The sequence below is a fragment of the Biomphalaria glabrata genome, chromosome 2, assembly GCF_947242115.1.
Source record: "Biomphalaria glabrata chromosome 2, xgBioGlab47.1, whole genome shotgun sequence".
Taxonomy (NCBI): domain Eukaryota; kingdom Metazoa; phylum Mollusca; class Gastropoda; family Planorbidae; genus Biomphalaria; species Biomphalaria glabrata.
Genome location: NC_074712.1, coordinates 24,212,007 through 24,226,675, shown reverse-complemented (window position 1 = coordinate 24,226,675; position 14,669 = coordinate 24,212,007). Strand labels below are relative to the sequence as shown.

Sequence of the window (14,669 nt, the reverse complement as noted above, 5' to 3'; positions counted from 1 at the left end):
ATAATCCATCAAACTCACAGAGGACTAGTGTCATTTGTGACGGCATTTCATGCATTTACAGAAGCTACAAACTATTCTACAAAAATGATAGGCTTGTCTTTGATTCCGAAGACTTATGAGGAATGCTATGTTTCCAGTGGCTACTCAGCCCCAGCTGTGACCTACATATTATGCCACACTGAGCACAGGCATAACCATTGTCCACCTGTGGTAGAATCTTTTTTTTTTTTTTTACCGTCTACCCTCGGTAATCAATTTTCATTGGTGTATACCACACCTTTGTAAGTGACCTCCAGCTGTCTCGTTCTGAAGCTGTATGCAACCAGGTGCTCTCTTATTCTATGTCAGTTAAAGTAAGTTGCTAAGCTTGTCATTAAAGCATATGCATAATGCATATGACATGTTAGGCAAATGGTTTTGCCTATCGGAATGCCATTTCGGAAAGTATAGGTGCTTAAAATGAAACTCCAAATATCTGGACTTCCAGTTACCAAGAAAATAAGAGACGACACTGGCATTTCAGCTAAGACGATCAGTAAAATTAATTGCAACTTTAATTGCAGTCCACCAAACAAGATAAAAAGAAACAAGTGTGGCTTCAATAGCATTGATGATATTTAGTTTACTTTTATCTCATTTACTAGTATTACTATTTCATTGACTAAGGTTTTTTATTGTCAAATATGCATAAGTACATGTACTAGTTCCTGCAATTTGATGAAAAATAATAATTAAATTGTGTGTAGTCTATATACAAATGTTTATAAGAGATCACAGCTTAGCTTAATTTACTTAATTTCAAAACTATGATTTTGTGTTCTGACTCTACTCTAAATAAATTATATTTTATTTTAAGAATGCAAAATTGGAAATTCTGTTCTGATGAAAAAAAATTATTAAAATAAAGTAGATGTTTATGGTTTCTTTGTATTTATTTTTAAATTATTTATTCATTAAAAATTAATTGTTCATTAACATTTACTTGAAGTAAAGATCAAAAACACAAATTCAATACATGATCAGCTCTCAATTCATGCAGATCACAGCCCATCACTTAAATGTATTTACTGTCAATTCTACACACTATTCATTTCAAAATGTTGCTTTAAATTGTTATATGACACAATCAAAGTACTGGTACCTCACATTGATGTAGGCCTAAAGCAGCTGAAATAATTACAAATTTTCATTCAATAACTTGTACTGTCATTTATTATCAGACGTGTTAAAACTAATGACCTGTATCATCATCATCATCATTGGCCTCCTTCAGTCGTAGAAAGACTAAGGTTTCATCTCAGAGCACACTTCCTCATGTGGCTGTGGAGCCCTATTTTGGAGAGACACTCCCGTCCACTGATAGCACAGGTTAAGGTGGCTTTTGCTTCGGTGGTAGAGAAGCTGGCCGTTTTTCGGATTGTACGTTTTTCTTCCTGAGCTGAGACCCATGTACTTTCACTGTCCATAGCTTTCTTGGTCACTGTCTCTCTCCATCTGTTGCGGTCTAAAGCTATGTCTTCCCAATTGTCAGTATTGATGTTCACTGATTTGAGGTCACGTTTTATTACATCTATGTAATGGAAGTGAGGGCGACCAGTTTTTCTTGTGTCAGTAGTGTGTTAAAACTAATGACCTGTATATATACATATATAATTTATTAAGCAGGAGCATCAACAAATCTTGAACAATAATTGTCTACAGAAAAACTTTATTCTTATCCAAACAATATACATTTACAATATATTTAAGCAAGTTAATTTATATTTATACAAATCTGTATGGCCTTAAGATTATAGCGTATTTTGATGTGTGAATACCAAGTTACATTATTACATGAAAATAGTGTACTCATTTTTAAAATATTCTGGGTAATAAAAGTAAAAAAAACTAATGATACAATAAAATTGAAGCATTAGTCAAAAAAAGAAAAATTTCACTCAAGATGTATGTGAACTCTGCTTGAAAAAAATCATTTTGAAATTAATTTTAAAAAAAAAATATGGTTCTTTAGTCAATGGAATGATAGCAGCAATTATTTAACAATTTCATGATTATCCATTCATTTCAATATACTTATAACTGAAAAATAATTCATAAAGTTTAGTTTAGTTTAAATAATGATTATAATTTTTTTCTTAATTTGCTTAATTCAAATCTAATATAAACAAGATTTCCTCTGTCAAGAAACTTATGAGGGAACAACATGCATGTTCTTCTCAGTAAGTTTTGCAAAGGGAATTAAGAATATTTAATTGATGTTGCTTTTTTTTTGCCAACATTTGAAACCTTTGCACCAGGATTTAGTTTTAGGGAGAATGCACCATATTTTATATGTTTACTTTTGTTAGATTCTTATTTTAATTTTAAAAAAGTAAAATTTCCCTTACCACTCATCCACTGCACTCCCTCTTGTTTTAATGGGGCTCAGATTAATAGTTTTCAAGTACAATATCAAACAGATTTAAAGAAATACTAAATCCAAACCTGTTGGCTGAATGACAGGATATACATAAATATGTATACAGCTTACAGTATAATATATATATCTTAAATTAAAATTGGTCCAAGACTTTTATTTTGCAACATGATGGGATTTTCCTTTCTGGTGGTGCTATGCAGGAGTCCAAGAATCTCATCTTTTCTCATAACAGAAGAAAGTTATCTAGTTATAAAAATAAATAAAAGGATTTTTTTTTAAATAAAAAAATATGTGTGACATATGTGTTGACCATGCTAAACGTATATATGTTATTAAGTATAGTTATATAATTTTGCCATTCTAAAAATAGTCTGTACCTAAAAGGCGCTACTGCGTTAATGTGTAGACCTTAATAGTTATGAATTATTACTATAGGTGAAGGCAGATGTTCAGTTAATTTGATGCACATTGAACTAATCTGAAAGCAACTATAACATATATTATGATTTACATTTTCATGGAAAACTAGTTTTTCAAAAATACAAGTACTTCAGCTTATGAGAAAAGTACCTTTAAGAGGTGCAACCAATCATTGACTTTTCAGGAATGCATGCCTTTTTCTTGCATTTCCAAACATAACTGTAATTATACAATTAGGCGTATTGGTTAATTTTTTTGAAAACATTAAAATTAAAAAATTATATTATTAAATTGAAAACGTTGTTGTATCAAACATACAAATTATCAGACAATTTTGCCTAATTTCATCTAACAGTTTATTGTAAAGGAATGGCCTGCACAACAGCCAAGGTATATTAGGCATTCATGAAAGATAAATGTGCTTAAGAGTGTTATAAATTAAAAAAAAAACTAGAGAAAAATGTTAAATTCCATCCCAGATATTTGGATGTTGCTTGACCATGAAAATCACACAATTCATAACACATCTATTAGATAACTAAAATAAAAATTGTATAGTAGTACTTACATTAAATATTGAATGGATGCCAATATTATTAATGTCTGCCCAGAGAGTAGAAATAATATAAGTATGATCCTTGAGCCATTTTGGTACATCATCAAAACTGGTTGCCATGGTTCTACTTGTTAATAACTGAAACATTACAAACATTTTTTTTTATTTATAATTTATCACAGACTAGAATAGAAATGTTGCCAGGAAAAATACCAATGGTTAGAAAACACCTGATGCTACTTTTGTAGCCTTATTACTGGTTAAAATGCACCAAAACTTCATTAATTAAATCTGATAAGAAACATATATATATATCACACAAGTCCAAGTTTATCAGAGTGTCATAGCAAATAATTAACTAGATATGTGAGTTTTATATTAAAGTACTGAATTTCAGGGGATAGATCCAACTTGACACCACATCATTTATTATTTCATGAACTCATGTGTCTGGGCATGGCATGGAAAGGAAACCATTATTTAATATATATGGGGTGTAGGCAAGGCATGGATTATAAATTGTCTTGTATAGATTAGATTGGGTAAAACTGCCAATCGAAGGTAACTTTTACTGATAGATCTGGATCAATTATAAATTTATGGGACCTAGGCCTGCATAAATTTTATCTTTTATTTATATATTTTATGTACATATATAACTAGTCTAGAATCTATAATTATATCTTAATAATAATTTTTGTAGATGTCATATAATATCTAACATATTAAGTATAGATCAGTAGATTTAGAATTTTAGCTAGTGAATATTTTTATATTCCTAATCTAAACTGGATCTATATATCTAGAATTTAGATCAGTAGATTTAGTATTTTAGGTAGTAAAAACTTTTATATTCTAAATCTAAACTGGATCTAGATCTAATTATTCTAGAAGCTGAGATCTAGAAGACTAGTTGTCAAGATTTGACTACACTATGGCTAATGCACTAGCTTAGTAGGCCTACTAGATAGATCAAGAGACAGAGTACTAATAGACTCGTCTTGCCTCGTTGGGCCTCTCAAATCAGCTGCAGACTTTAGAGACAATTTAGGAAGGTGAATATCGATCCAATTCAAAGATCTACAATCTACATGTTAATAGTCTAGCTAGAGATGCTAGATCTAGTCTAGAAAATACGAAAAACATGCATATATGTAACCCTGCCGGACCAAGTAAAACAAAGGACGTTTGGGCCACGAGGCCTTCATCAGCTACAAAACAAACAAAAAATAGAAAACAATTAACACAAAATAGTCTTAAGTTAACTTATCTGTCCGATGTTGTTCTCTATCGAGGCAGAAAAGAAATGAGCTACGCTGGTGTAAAAGCGCGGGAAAACAGAAGGGGGCGGAGATGTCAGGCAAAGATGAATGGGAAAAGGGGTACCGTAGTGTTAGTGCCCATCGCGTATTAAATGAAAGTGTGCTGGTTGTTGATCCCGTTAGGTTGGAGGGTGCCTGACATGTAAATAAGTTTGTTTTCGATCTGCAGACGGGTGTTTTTGTCGTCTTTTATTTTACTTGGTCCGGCAGGGTTACATATATGCATGTTTTTCGTATTTTCTATACAGTCGTTTACCCCTGCAGCAGTAAATCTTTGTTAGATCTAGTCTAGAAGGCTTATCAATTAAAAATAAAATCAATCATTTCTAAAGTTTGTAAAATTATATGTAGATCTAATCTATCTATTTATAATATAATAAAAATCTATGTCTACTTTTTAAATATTTAAACTGATATGGCTGATGATATTAATTATTTTAATTGAGACATTGACATACTGTCACATACAAAGTAACAAAATAATTAGATCTTATACTAACTCATAGACTCATACCGTATTGTATTAAACCTTCGAGTTTACGTTCCACTATCTTGACTTGACTATATTGACTAAATAAAGGGCACTATGATTATAGATGTAGATTATTATCTATGATGATGATGTTTATCAACTGGTAGATCTATAAGTAGTATCGTCACTATAAGTATAATCAGTATAACCACTGCATTCGTTTCATTCACTGTCTGTATCAATAATCGTGTGAATGTGATGTGAAAGTGAAGTCTAGATTTAGATAGAATTGATAGATTATAGATCTAGATCTACTATTAAAAAGTATTAACTATACTAACTATAGTGTCTATACTATAGTATAGCCAGTATGACTCGTAAGAGTATACTCATGTCATATACTGTAAAAGTGTATCAGTTTAAACTAAAGTATAGAGTCTAGCTATAGTAGACAGACTAGATGATAGATGATCGATAGATCTAGAGTCTAGACTAGATCTATAAATATTCATATTGATCTCACGTATGGTCTAGATCTAGATAAAATAGAGTGGATCTCATGACTGTCTATATTAGATCTATTGATTTTTTTTTAAAACGTTAAATAAATCTAGACCTTAGTCTTTAACTTTAGTCTAGGTGTTGTAGATCTATATTATTCTAGATATTATACAAGAGATCTAGATCTATATATAAGTCGGTTTTTAAAAAATTCGCATTCGAAATTTTAAATACCCAGATTTAAGTATTTATATACCCATATTGGTAGGTCCAGGGTTTTTTGGGCGGGCGGAGCTTCCCTAATATTTCCAGGGCTGTATCTGTGACTGCTGTGTTTAGCATATTGACTTGCGTATCGATATCCTGGTCATTGGAGTCCAAGATGTTGAGGCCTGCAAAGCGTCCTCCTACTTGTGCCTCGAATATGGCAGCTACTTGGGGGTCTATCAGCTTGTCCTGGTAGGTCCTTGTTTTGTTACCTTTTTTAGGTGTACTTTAAGGGTCGTCATAACAAGGTCATGGTCGCTTCCAATGTCAGCTCCAGGAAAACTTCTTGTTTTAGCTGTATGGATGCTTGTCTTAAAACGCTGTTGCACCATGATATAGTCGATCTGGTTGTGGTGCTCTCCGTTCGGACTGTGCCATGTGGTTATACGCGATTTTTTGTGGCATCCTAGTGTGTTAGCCAGTAAGAGATTGTTGTATTTCGCAAATTCTAATAGTCTTTGACCTCGTTCATTGGTTGAGAGGTTACTGTATTTTCCACAAGTGCCTTTCCAGGTTTGATAGGAGTCACTTCCTACTTTGGCATTCCAGTCTCCTTGTACAACAAGGATGTCCTTTTTCGGGACCTTATTGACCACTTCATGTAATTGATCATAAAACTCTTCTACTGCCTCATCGTCATATGTTGATGTAGGAGCGTAGGCTTGAATGATGGTGATATTGAAGGGTGATGCCTTTAAACGTATGGAGATGAGTCGGCTGGATATAGGGTAACAATTCACAACGCAGTTGTTGTAGTTCCTGTGTACAAGAAATCCTACTCCTTGTTCGTGAACATCTGGTAGTCCACTGTAGTACAGTACTGGGTAACAGAGGATATACTCCAACTCTGTGACAAGCGACGGGAGCTTAAAGGGAAAAAGCTGTCCGACCCAAAATATGTCCAAGAATACAAAAGCGTCAACAAACGGATTAGAAAGGGAATGAAAGAAGCGAAGAAAAAGTGGATAGAGAATAAGTGTCAAGAAATTGAACAGGGACTTAATAGGAACAACAGCAAAAAAGCGTACCAATTAGTAAAGGACCTCACTACTTCAAAGCATGGAAGAACCAACACAATACAAGACAAAAACAACAAATGCTTAACCGAGGACAAAGATGTGTTGAAAAGATGGACGGAATACTGTTCAGAGTTGTATAACTTTGAAATCTCAGGAGATCCAGAGATACTAAATGTCCCGACAGTTTCCAACATTGACGACTATCCGATTCTTCGCTCGGAAGTAGCAGCAGCAGTAAAAGACCTGAAAAAGGGAAAATCGGCCGGAGTTGACAACATTCCTGGCGAACTTCTTCAGGCGGGAGGAGAAACTATGATAAACGCACTCTATATGATTTGCAACAAGATCTGGCAATCAGGAGATTGGCCCAAACCCTGGACCCAATCACTCATAATAACCCTTCCAAAGAAAGGCAACTTACAACTCTGTCAAAACTATCGCACCATCAGCCTCATAAGTCATCCCAGCAAAGTACTGTTAAAAATCATATTAAACCGGCTAAAACCGATAGCAGACAACATCATATCAGAAGAACAAGCAGGTTTTAGACAAGGTCGCAGCACAACAGAGCAAATCCTAAACCTCAGAATACTCTGTGAGAAATATCTCCAACACCAAGAGAATCTTTTCCATGTCTTTATTGATTTCAAGAAAGCTTTCGATCGAGTATGGCACGGAGCACTCTGGGCGACAATGGAAAAGTACAACATTAATAAAAACATAATCAAAGTTATCCAGAACCTCTACAAGGAGGCCACCAGTGCGGTGTACTTCAACAATAATATTGGGGACTGGTTCAAAACCACAGTTGGAGTAAGACAAGGCTGCCTACTGTCACCAACACTCTTCAATATCTTCCTTGAAAGGATAATGGAAGATGCCCTCGAGGGCTATAAAGGTACTGTTAGCATTGGAGGAAGAAGAATTACTAACTTGCGCTTTGCAGATGACATTGACGGCCTAGCAGGGACAGAAGAAGAACTAGCTGACCTGGTGATGCGCATTGACAAGACTTCCGCAGCATATGGCATGCAAATAAATGCCGAAAAAACTCAAATTATGACCAATAGCCATCAGGGCTTTAAAAGAGGCATCAGTATTGGAGGTGAAAAGCTAACTAGTGTTAACAGCTTCAAATACCTCGGAGCTATTGTCTCAGATGAGGGAACAAAACCCGAATTATTGGCCCGAATAGCACAGTCCACAGCAGCCCTTTCGAAACTTAAAATAATATGGAAAGATAAGGGCTTAGCCCTCGGCACCAAAATTAGACTGATGCGCTCTCTGGTCATGGCCACATTTTTATATGCTTGTGAGTCGTGGACGTTGAATGCAGAGCTTGAGAGGAGGATCCTAGCAATGGAATTGAGATGCTACAGAAGGATCATAGGCATCACATTCAAAGACCGCATCACAAACCAAGAAATCAGAGACAGGGTTACTGTAGCGATCGGAGCTCATGACGACCTGCTTACTATTGTGAAAAAACGAAAGCTTAAAACCTTTGGCCACATTACAAGATCTACGGGGCTCGCAAAGACCTTTCTTCAGGGAACAGTGCCAGGGAAAAGAAGAAGAGGCAAACAGAAAAAGCGATGGGAGGACAACATTAAAGAATGGACAGGCCTGCCATTGAGAGAGGTTCTGAACAAGGCAAAAAAAAGGGAGGAATGGAGAAAGACGGTCGACAAATCTTGCCTGGTGCCCCAACGGTCCAACAGACTAAGGGATAGGTAAAAGGTATTGGTAGGTCCGAGTTAATCATTTATTAGATCTGTTAAAGCATGTCGATATAAAAGATTATTATTTTAAAAATATATTATTATATAAAAGATATAGTTATGAATATTTACTTTAAAAAATTAAACAAATGAATTTTTCACTTTTGCCAATTAACACTCTGGCTAGCAAAAAAGAATGACTCCTCAATACTGTGAAAAGACGATAACTGCATGAGTTGGTTTGGAATTGTATTTTGTAAGACTAATTTTCAAAACATATCCTTCATGAGAGAGAACGAAAAAAGGTTGTCAAAAAAAAAAAAAGCTGGCTGGACTACGCAAATAATGGACCAGCCTCTCTCTCTTGATATCTTGTTAAGAACATTGGTGACCGGGAAAAGTGGATGATTTGGTTGCGCGGGACAGATGATAATAATGACATGTACATAAAAAAAATTCCACATTTTGTGTAAAATACCCAAATGAGGAAGTACTGGAAACACCTATTTTAACGAAGTGGCCTTAAAAAAAAATCTTTTGTGACGATCCATTAGTCAGGGAAATTGTAGGCTATCTATTTTATCAGATAGTCAGAAAATGGATAAAGTTTTTAAAGATCTCATAAAATATAGTGTGGGAAAGTTTTACTCTCAATGAAGGTCAATCCAAGTGGCTCTCGGAGTAAATTTCTTCTTTGGCATCCTCATCGATTTTTCAAAATGGTATGGTGTGCGAAAAAAGATGCGCGACGGCACTCTGATCATAAAATCTCGAAGCTGGTGTTCCATTAGTATAGTTCCATGGTCTAACTAGCCCATCAAATGAAATGCTAAAAGAAATGACTCGGTGCACCAATGTCTATGATCCCACGAGAAGCTGCTCGTATAGAAGACATTTTTAGTCTAACTAGGACGTGTGACGTAGTGGATTTTTTTTCCTTTGACGTCATATGGATGTAATTCTTGAAATGAAATGCTAAAAGAAATCACTCGGTGCACCAATGTCTATGAACCCTCCACAAGCTGCTCGTATAGATGATATTTTTTAGTCTAACTAGGCCGTGTGACGTAGTGGATTTTTTTCCTTTGACGTCATATGGAATAAATTCTTTAAATGAAATGCTAAAACAACTTGGTATAGTAATGTTTATTAAACCTCGTAATGTGACTCGCATTTTAAAAAGACAATAGCTAGATCTAATCTAGATTTTTTACACTAGATCTAGATTTTTTTTACACTATAGCTAGATTTTTTACACCAGATCTAGATTTTTTTTCTTACACTAGAGCTTGATTTTTAAAACTAGATTTAGATTTAAGTTCTAATTAAAATCATTATAGAATCTAGATCTAGAATTTCTTGGTCTAGTTTAGAATGTTTGTTGTTTTACATGTTTCGGATGTTCCTTCAGAGTTGTAGTCCAAACCTCCCGCAGGACGACAGGAGATGGGAGCGGGCAGGGTTTAAACCTGGGATCATCGATGAATCCAAACGACAGTCCAGCGTGCAAACCGTATTACCAGACAGCCATGATTTAGACTAGTTCAAGATCTATAATTTTAATTTCTAGACTTAAAGTGTAGATTTTTATTTCTAAAGTCTAGATTGTCAATATGTCAATATTGCAATGATATAAAATACTAAAACTAATCTACTATTTTAATATTTCATATTGCAATTAGTCTATTAATTGATTATCTAGTGTTTTTTTTATATAAATCTTATGTAAATTACATCTACATTATCCCAAATATATATTTTAGATCTAGATCTAGTAGATATAGATATTGAGAGTGCTAACTTCGTAGTTTAATTTAAGTAGATCTACATCCTCATTCTAGTTCCATTTAAATGAAAATGCTCAATACTAAAAGATTATCTAAAATCGCTCATCTAACATATTGTAATAACTTAAGTGAGGCAACTCAACGAGGCACATATATCTTTATTTACAAGACATCACAAGTTCATAAAACATCATCTTTCTTAGGCACAATCTCTCCATATTGGCTCTCTACTTGGGCGGAAATCGTTAGTCTCTTCATGTCAACATCCTGTTCTAGTTTGGTTACTAGAAGTGCGCATCTCTGCACTAGCCTGGATGGTGGTGCGCATGGCAAAGTCATAACATGGCCCCCGTCTTTGCACTTTTCGAAACACTGCAGTGGAGCTTTGACAGTTCAGGTGGAGGTCGATCGGTGGGAACCAGAGACGTTAGGGTGTCTGTTGCCCACAAAGCCATCTGCACAGTTTCCCGTGGTCGTCGCTTCCTCTTCTTCCAGTTGGCAAGTCTACGCTTGAGGCGATATCGTGGTCGCTGCTTCCACTTCATGACGATAGTCGCTGATGCCAGCCAGCTGACACATGGAGAGTTAGTGGAGGTCAGGGTTGCCAGCCACGTAACACAATTGGATGTTGTGGTGATCACCGTTAATTCCAGGTTTGCTGTTCTAAGACGCTGAGTCAGCGGACCTTTTCCATGGACGTGTCGTGGCACAGTTGTAGGCCCACAGCTAGCCATGGTTTCAAGCACATTGTCTTTCTCAGCTTCATCTGTAAAGTATGCCCATGAAGCATCCTTGTAATGTTCATCCACCACTACATCAGGTTTCGCTGGGATTAATTCACCACCGTTCAAGTCACTCTCACTGATGTGGGCAGAAGTACACATTTCTGTCAAGTTCAGATCTTGTAGCTGGGTTTCTTGGCATGGGCACTGTCCCCGCAGGACGCCGCATATACACTTCAAGTCAATCGCCTGGATGCAGTTGCCAAGTATGGAGTTCTCTCTTATGCCGCTGCCAAAGTCAAATTCGTTGTTTCTCTCTCGGCCATGGTTAGGGCCCGTATTCGCAATTTCACTCGACGACATCAGAGGCAAGGAATCAGAAACGGTCTTGAGGCTTTCATGGTTTGAGTTCTCATCAAAGGTACTGACAGATAAACAGAGGTCTTTAAGGTCCACAGCAGCAAGCTTGGACGCAGACCCAACGTTGTCTTGATCTGTCCGGCTCGTTGCAGGTATACCAGGAACAAAAGTTTCAGGCGCATAACAGACTTCTCTAGTTTCTTCATTTGTTTCTTTTCTTTCAATTTTGTATATCCCATTTAAATCGTCGCAGCAATCGTTGTCACGTTTCTCGCCCTGAAAGTCATCCCCGCCAGACTTGCCCACAACACAGTCACAGACAGCGCTCCAATCCCCAGCGCCTCCATCACCACTGTTTGTGCAGCCACAGTCCTGACCAGGCAACTGCTCCTTCCCTTACGAGTTTATTCCTCCTTTTGCTTGCGACACAATGTTATCACTTTGGTCTATTTGGCCTTCTACTGACAACACACTTTCATCTACTTTGTTCCACATCATGCTCCTCATCTTATTCCTAATCATGTTCAATTATTCCTTTAATGCATCCCCACAGTCTTGGATCTTACCCATTACATCAACAATCCCAGGCTCAATTTCAAATTGATAGGTCTCCGGATCTTCCTCTTCATCGATCAGAGCTTGCCGCAGACGAGCCGTGAGCGTTTCCCTGCTACCGACAGGTTTAAAACCTCGGTCTCGAAGCTCTTGTCTTAGCTCTTTAATTAAGAGCTGATGTAATAGCTTCAGCGATGCCATAGAGATCTAATCCTACCTCCTCTCGTTAAGTTGCCTATAAATCCCACTTCTGAGACCAACTCAACGAGGCACATATATCTTTATTTACAAGACATCACAAGTTCATAAAACATCATCTTTCTTAGGCACAATCTCTCCATATTGGCTCTCTACTTGGGCGGAAATCGTTAGTCTCTTCATGTCAACATCCTGTTCTAGTTTGGTTACTAGAAGTGCGCACCTCTGCACTAGCCTGGATGGTGGTGCGCATGGCAAAGTCATAACAATATTGTACATAAACGGTAGTTGTCATTCCGTAATGTGTAGATATATTATCAATAATAGGCTATTAGTTTGTAACCAGTTTGTCATTAGATTAAGAGCAATGCCTGGTCGAGCGGTTAGGTCTCGGTTTCATACCCTGCTCGATGCGATCCTCAGTCGACCAGCGAAACCCTCAGGGGGGCCTCTGAGTTTGTGTGGCAAACACTCTTTGTAATCTTGTTGATTTATGTAATAACTTTTGATAGATGTCAACAGCGATATTTTAAAATAGAATCGAAAACTATTCTCGGGTGTAACCATCAATTGTTGATTAACATGAACGAATAATAACCAAACTCTAGGTATAAGCTATAGACACCAAATCATCTGTTTAATCATACGCCATCTTGGTTGACAACAACAGTTACAAGGGATGTTACTCCCAAACACCGAGTGGTGCAATCTATATAAAACACATCATTATCCTTCCTTTTCTATAACCAACAAAACAATTATCAGAAATATTTGCAATTAAAATAGGAAAATTAATAATACATATTATTTTATATTGAGAGTGCAACACACATAGAATAAATATATCGACATACATATTAATATTGTCATAAAGGTTCTTAGTACATATCATAATCCATAAGCCACAAAGGTCTATTTGTTTCTTAAGTGCTAGTTCTTGTTGCTTATTACTATCACAATTATTGTCTGGTACAAGAGAAACTATTCCAGACTGTGCTGCATGTTGAGAACAGTTATCAGAAAAATCTGACCTTTCATTATCATTATCATCATCCAAGACATTCCCATCCATGACTGTGACAAGTCAAAAACTCGCTGTCAGAGTCACTCAAATTTATCACAGCATTAATTATTATTTTTCCTTATTTATTTATTTTATTTTAATTATTTCCCCATCCTACCCCCAAATTCTTCACCCACGCCACCTTTTCCCCTCCAGGCTAGACTTAGTCGACCACATTGGATATAGCTAGGCCACGTCTTTCGATTTATCTTCCCTTGACCGGGGCAAAGATACGCACAGACACTTTGATCTTATCGGCAGGATGTCTGACAGCCGCAGTGGACACCACCTTGTGTGGAATGCAAGTCACTCCTCCCCCCCTTTCTCCTACGTCTCTCTTTGATCTAGGAGATTACTCGAGTCAAAGCGCCTCTCGACGCTCCCATCTTAAGTCTAATTCACCCACGTGTAAGATAATTCTTAGCCTAGGACATTTCCTGTTTCCGCCCACATTCTCCAGGCCTGTATATAAGGTAAATTAAATCAGGCCAGACTCTCTTTCATTTCTCATTCGAGCTGAGCTATCGAGTCTGGACTGCTTCATTTATTCTTACTCCTAGAGGAATACCTGGTGGTAAGCCGAACTTAATCACAAGTTCCATCTTAAGTACTCTGTGTATATTTCCATTGGATTTTATCATGTGTAGATTATTATTTCATTTATATTTAATTAGTGCATTGTGTATTTCTCACTGTCGTAAGTAGAAAACATGAACATGGCTAATGTATATTTTATGTATTGCATTAATCTATTAATGCTACGTTGCTCAATTGATCATTGATGCAACCATGTATATATTTGTACACCTTATTTTATTTCCTTTATCTCGGTTGACGGCCTTGATAATTTTACTATCGCACTAATACTGCGCTTAGAAAGGTAATATGAGTTATCTCCCCTGTATTGAATTATCTCCCCTGTAGCCATTTCACTCTAACGAGAGTTGCGCCGCTTGAACGGACACCCTCTCCATTCAAGCGCGCTCCATTGTTCTCGATCGACGGTCATATGTAAACAAACCGTCAGGGCCGCTGACCACCGCCCAATTCAACCCCCCCCCCTTTTTCTTTCTCTATCCACCTGTGTTGTTTATTTGAGATTATTATTCCCCCTTTATGTACATTTGTATATTGCTACTATCAGCCATCTATTTTTCCAAATCCCATTTGTCATCATCTCCCCTTTTGTGCTCAAAAGCAATTTTACCAATCTGACGAATGCACCTCAGTCGAGGGCATCGATAAGATGCATGAGAGACATGTCCTAACTTGTCTTTATTTATCCGC

At 36.6% G+C, this 14,669-nt stretch overlaps 1 protein-coding gene and 1 long non-coding RNA gene across 3 annotated transcripts; both read right to left on the bottom strand.

Annotated features, from left to right (window-relative positions):
- Window positions 1-1,691: 1,691 nt before the first annotated feature.
- On the bottom strand, window positions 1,692-5,884 carry LOC129924528 (uncharacterized). Of its 2 annotated transcripts, XR_008776483.1 has the most exons (5): window positions 5,806-5,884; window positions 5,232-5,462; window positions 3,408-3,533; window positions 2,990-3,058; window positions 1,692-2,662 (listed from the first exon to the last, which is right to left on the bottom strand). It is a non-coding gene; the product is annotated as an uncharacterized LOC129924528 (long non-coding RNA). The 2 variants fall into 2 exon arrangements; XR_008776482.1 differs by having other exon boundaries at window positions 5,232-5,870.
- Window positions 5,885-6,136: 252 nt separating this feature from the next.
- On the bottom strand, window positions 6,137-13,391 carry LOC129924659 (craniofacial development protein 2-like). Its single transcript, XM_056021129.1, has 2 exons — window positions 13,205-13,391; window positions 6,137-6,777 (listed from the first exon to the last, which is right to left on the bottom strand). Exons 1-2 carry the CDS (start codon window positions 13,389-13,391, stop codon window positions 6,137-6,139), a joined length of 828 nt encoding a protein of 275 aa, XP_055877104.1.
- Window positions 13,392-14,669: the final 1,278 nt, after the last annotated feature.

Excerpts from the sequence above, each read along its gene's own strand:
- LOC129924659 (XM_056021129.1), bottom strand. The coding sequence starts at position 13,391 with ATGGATGGGAATGTCTTGGATGATGATAATGATAATGAAAGGTCAGAT. Across the intron at positions 6,778-13,204 it reads TGGCTTATGGATTATGATAT|TACTGTACTACAGTGGACTA; the intron begins GTACTAAGAACC and ends TCTGTTACCCAG.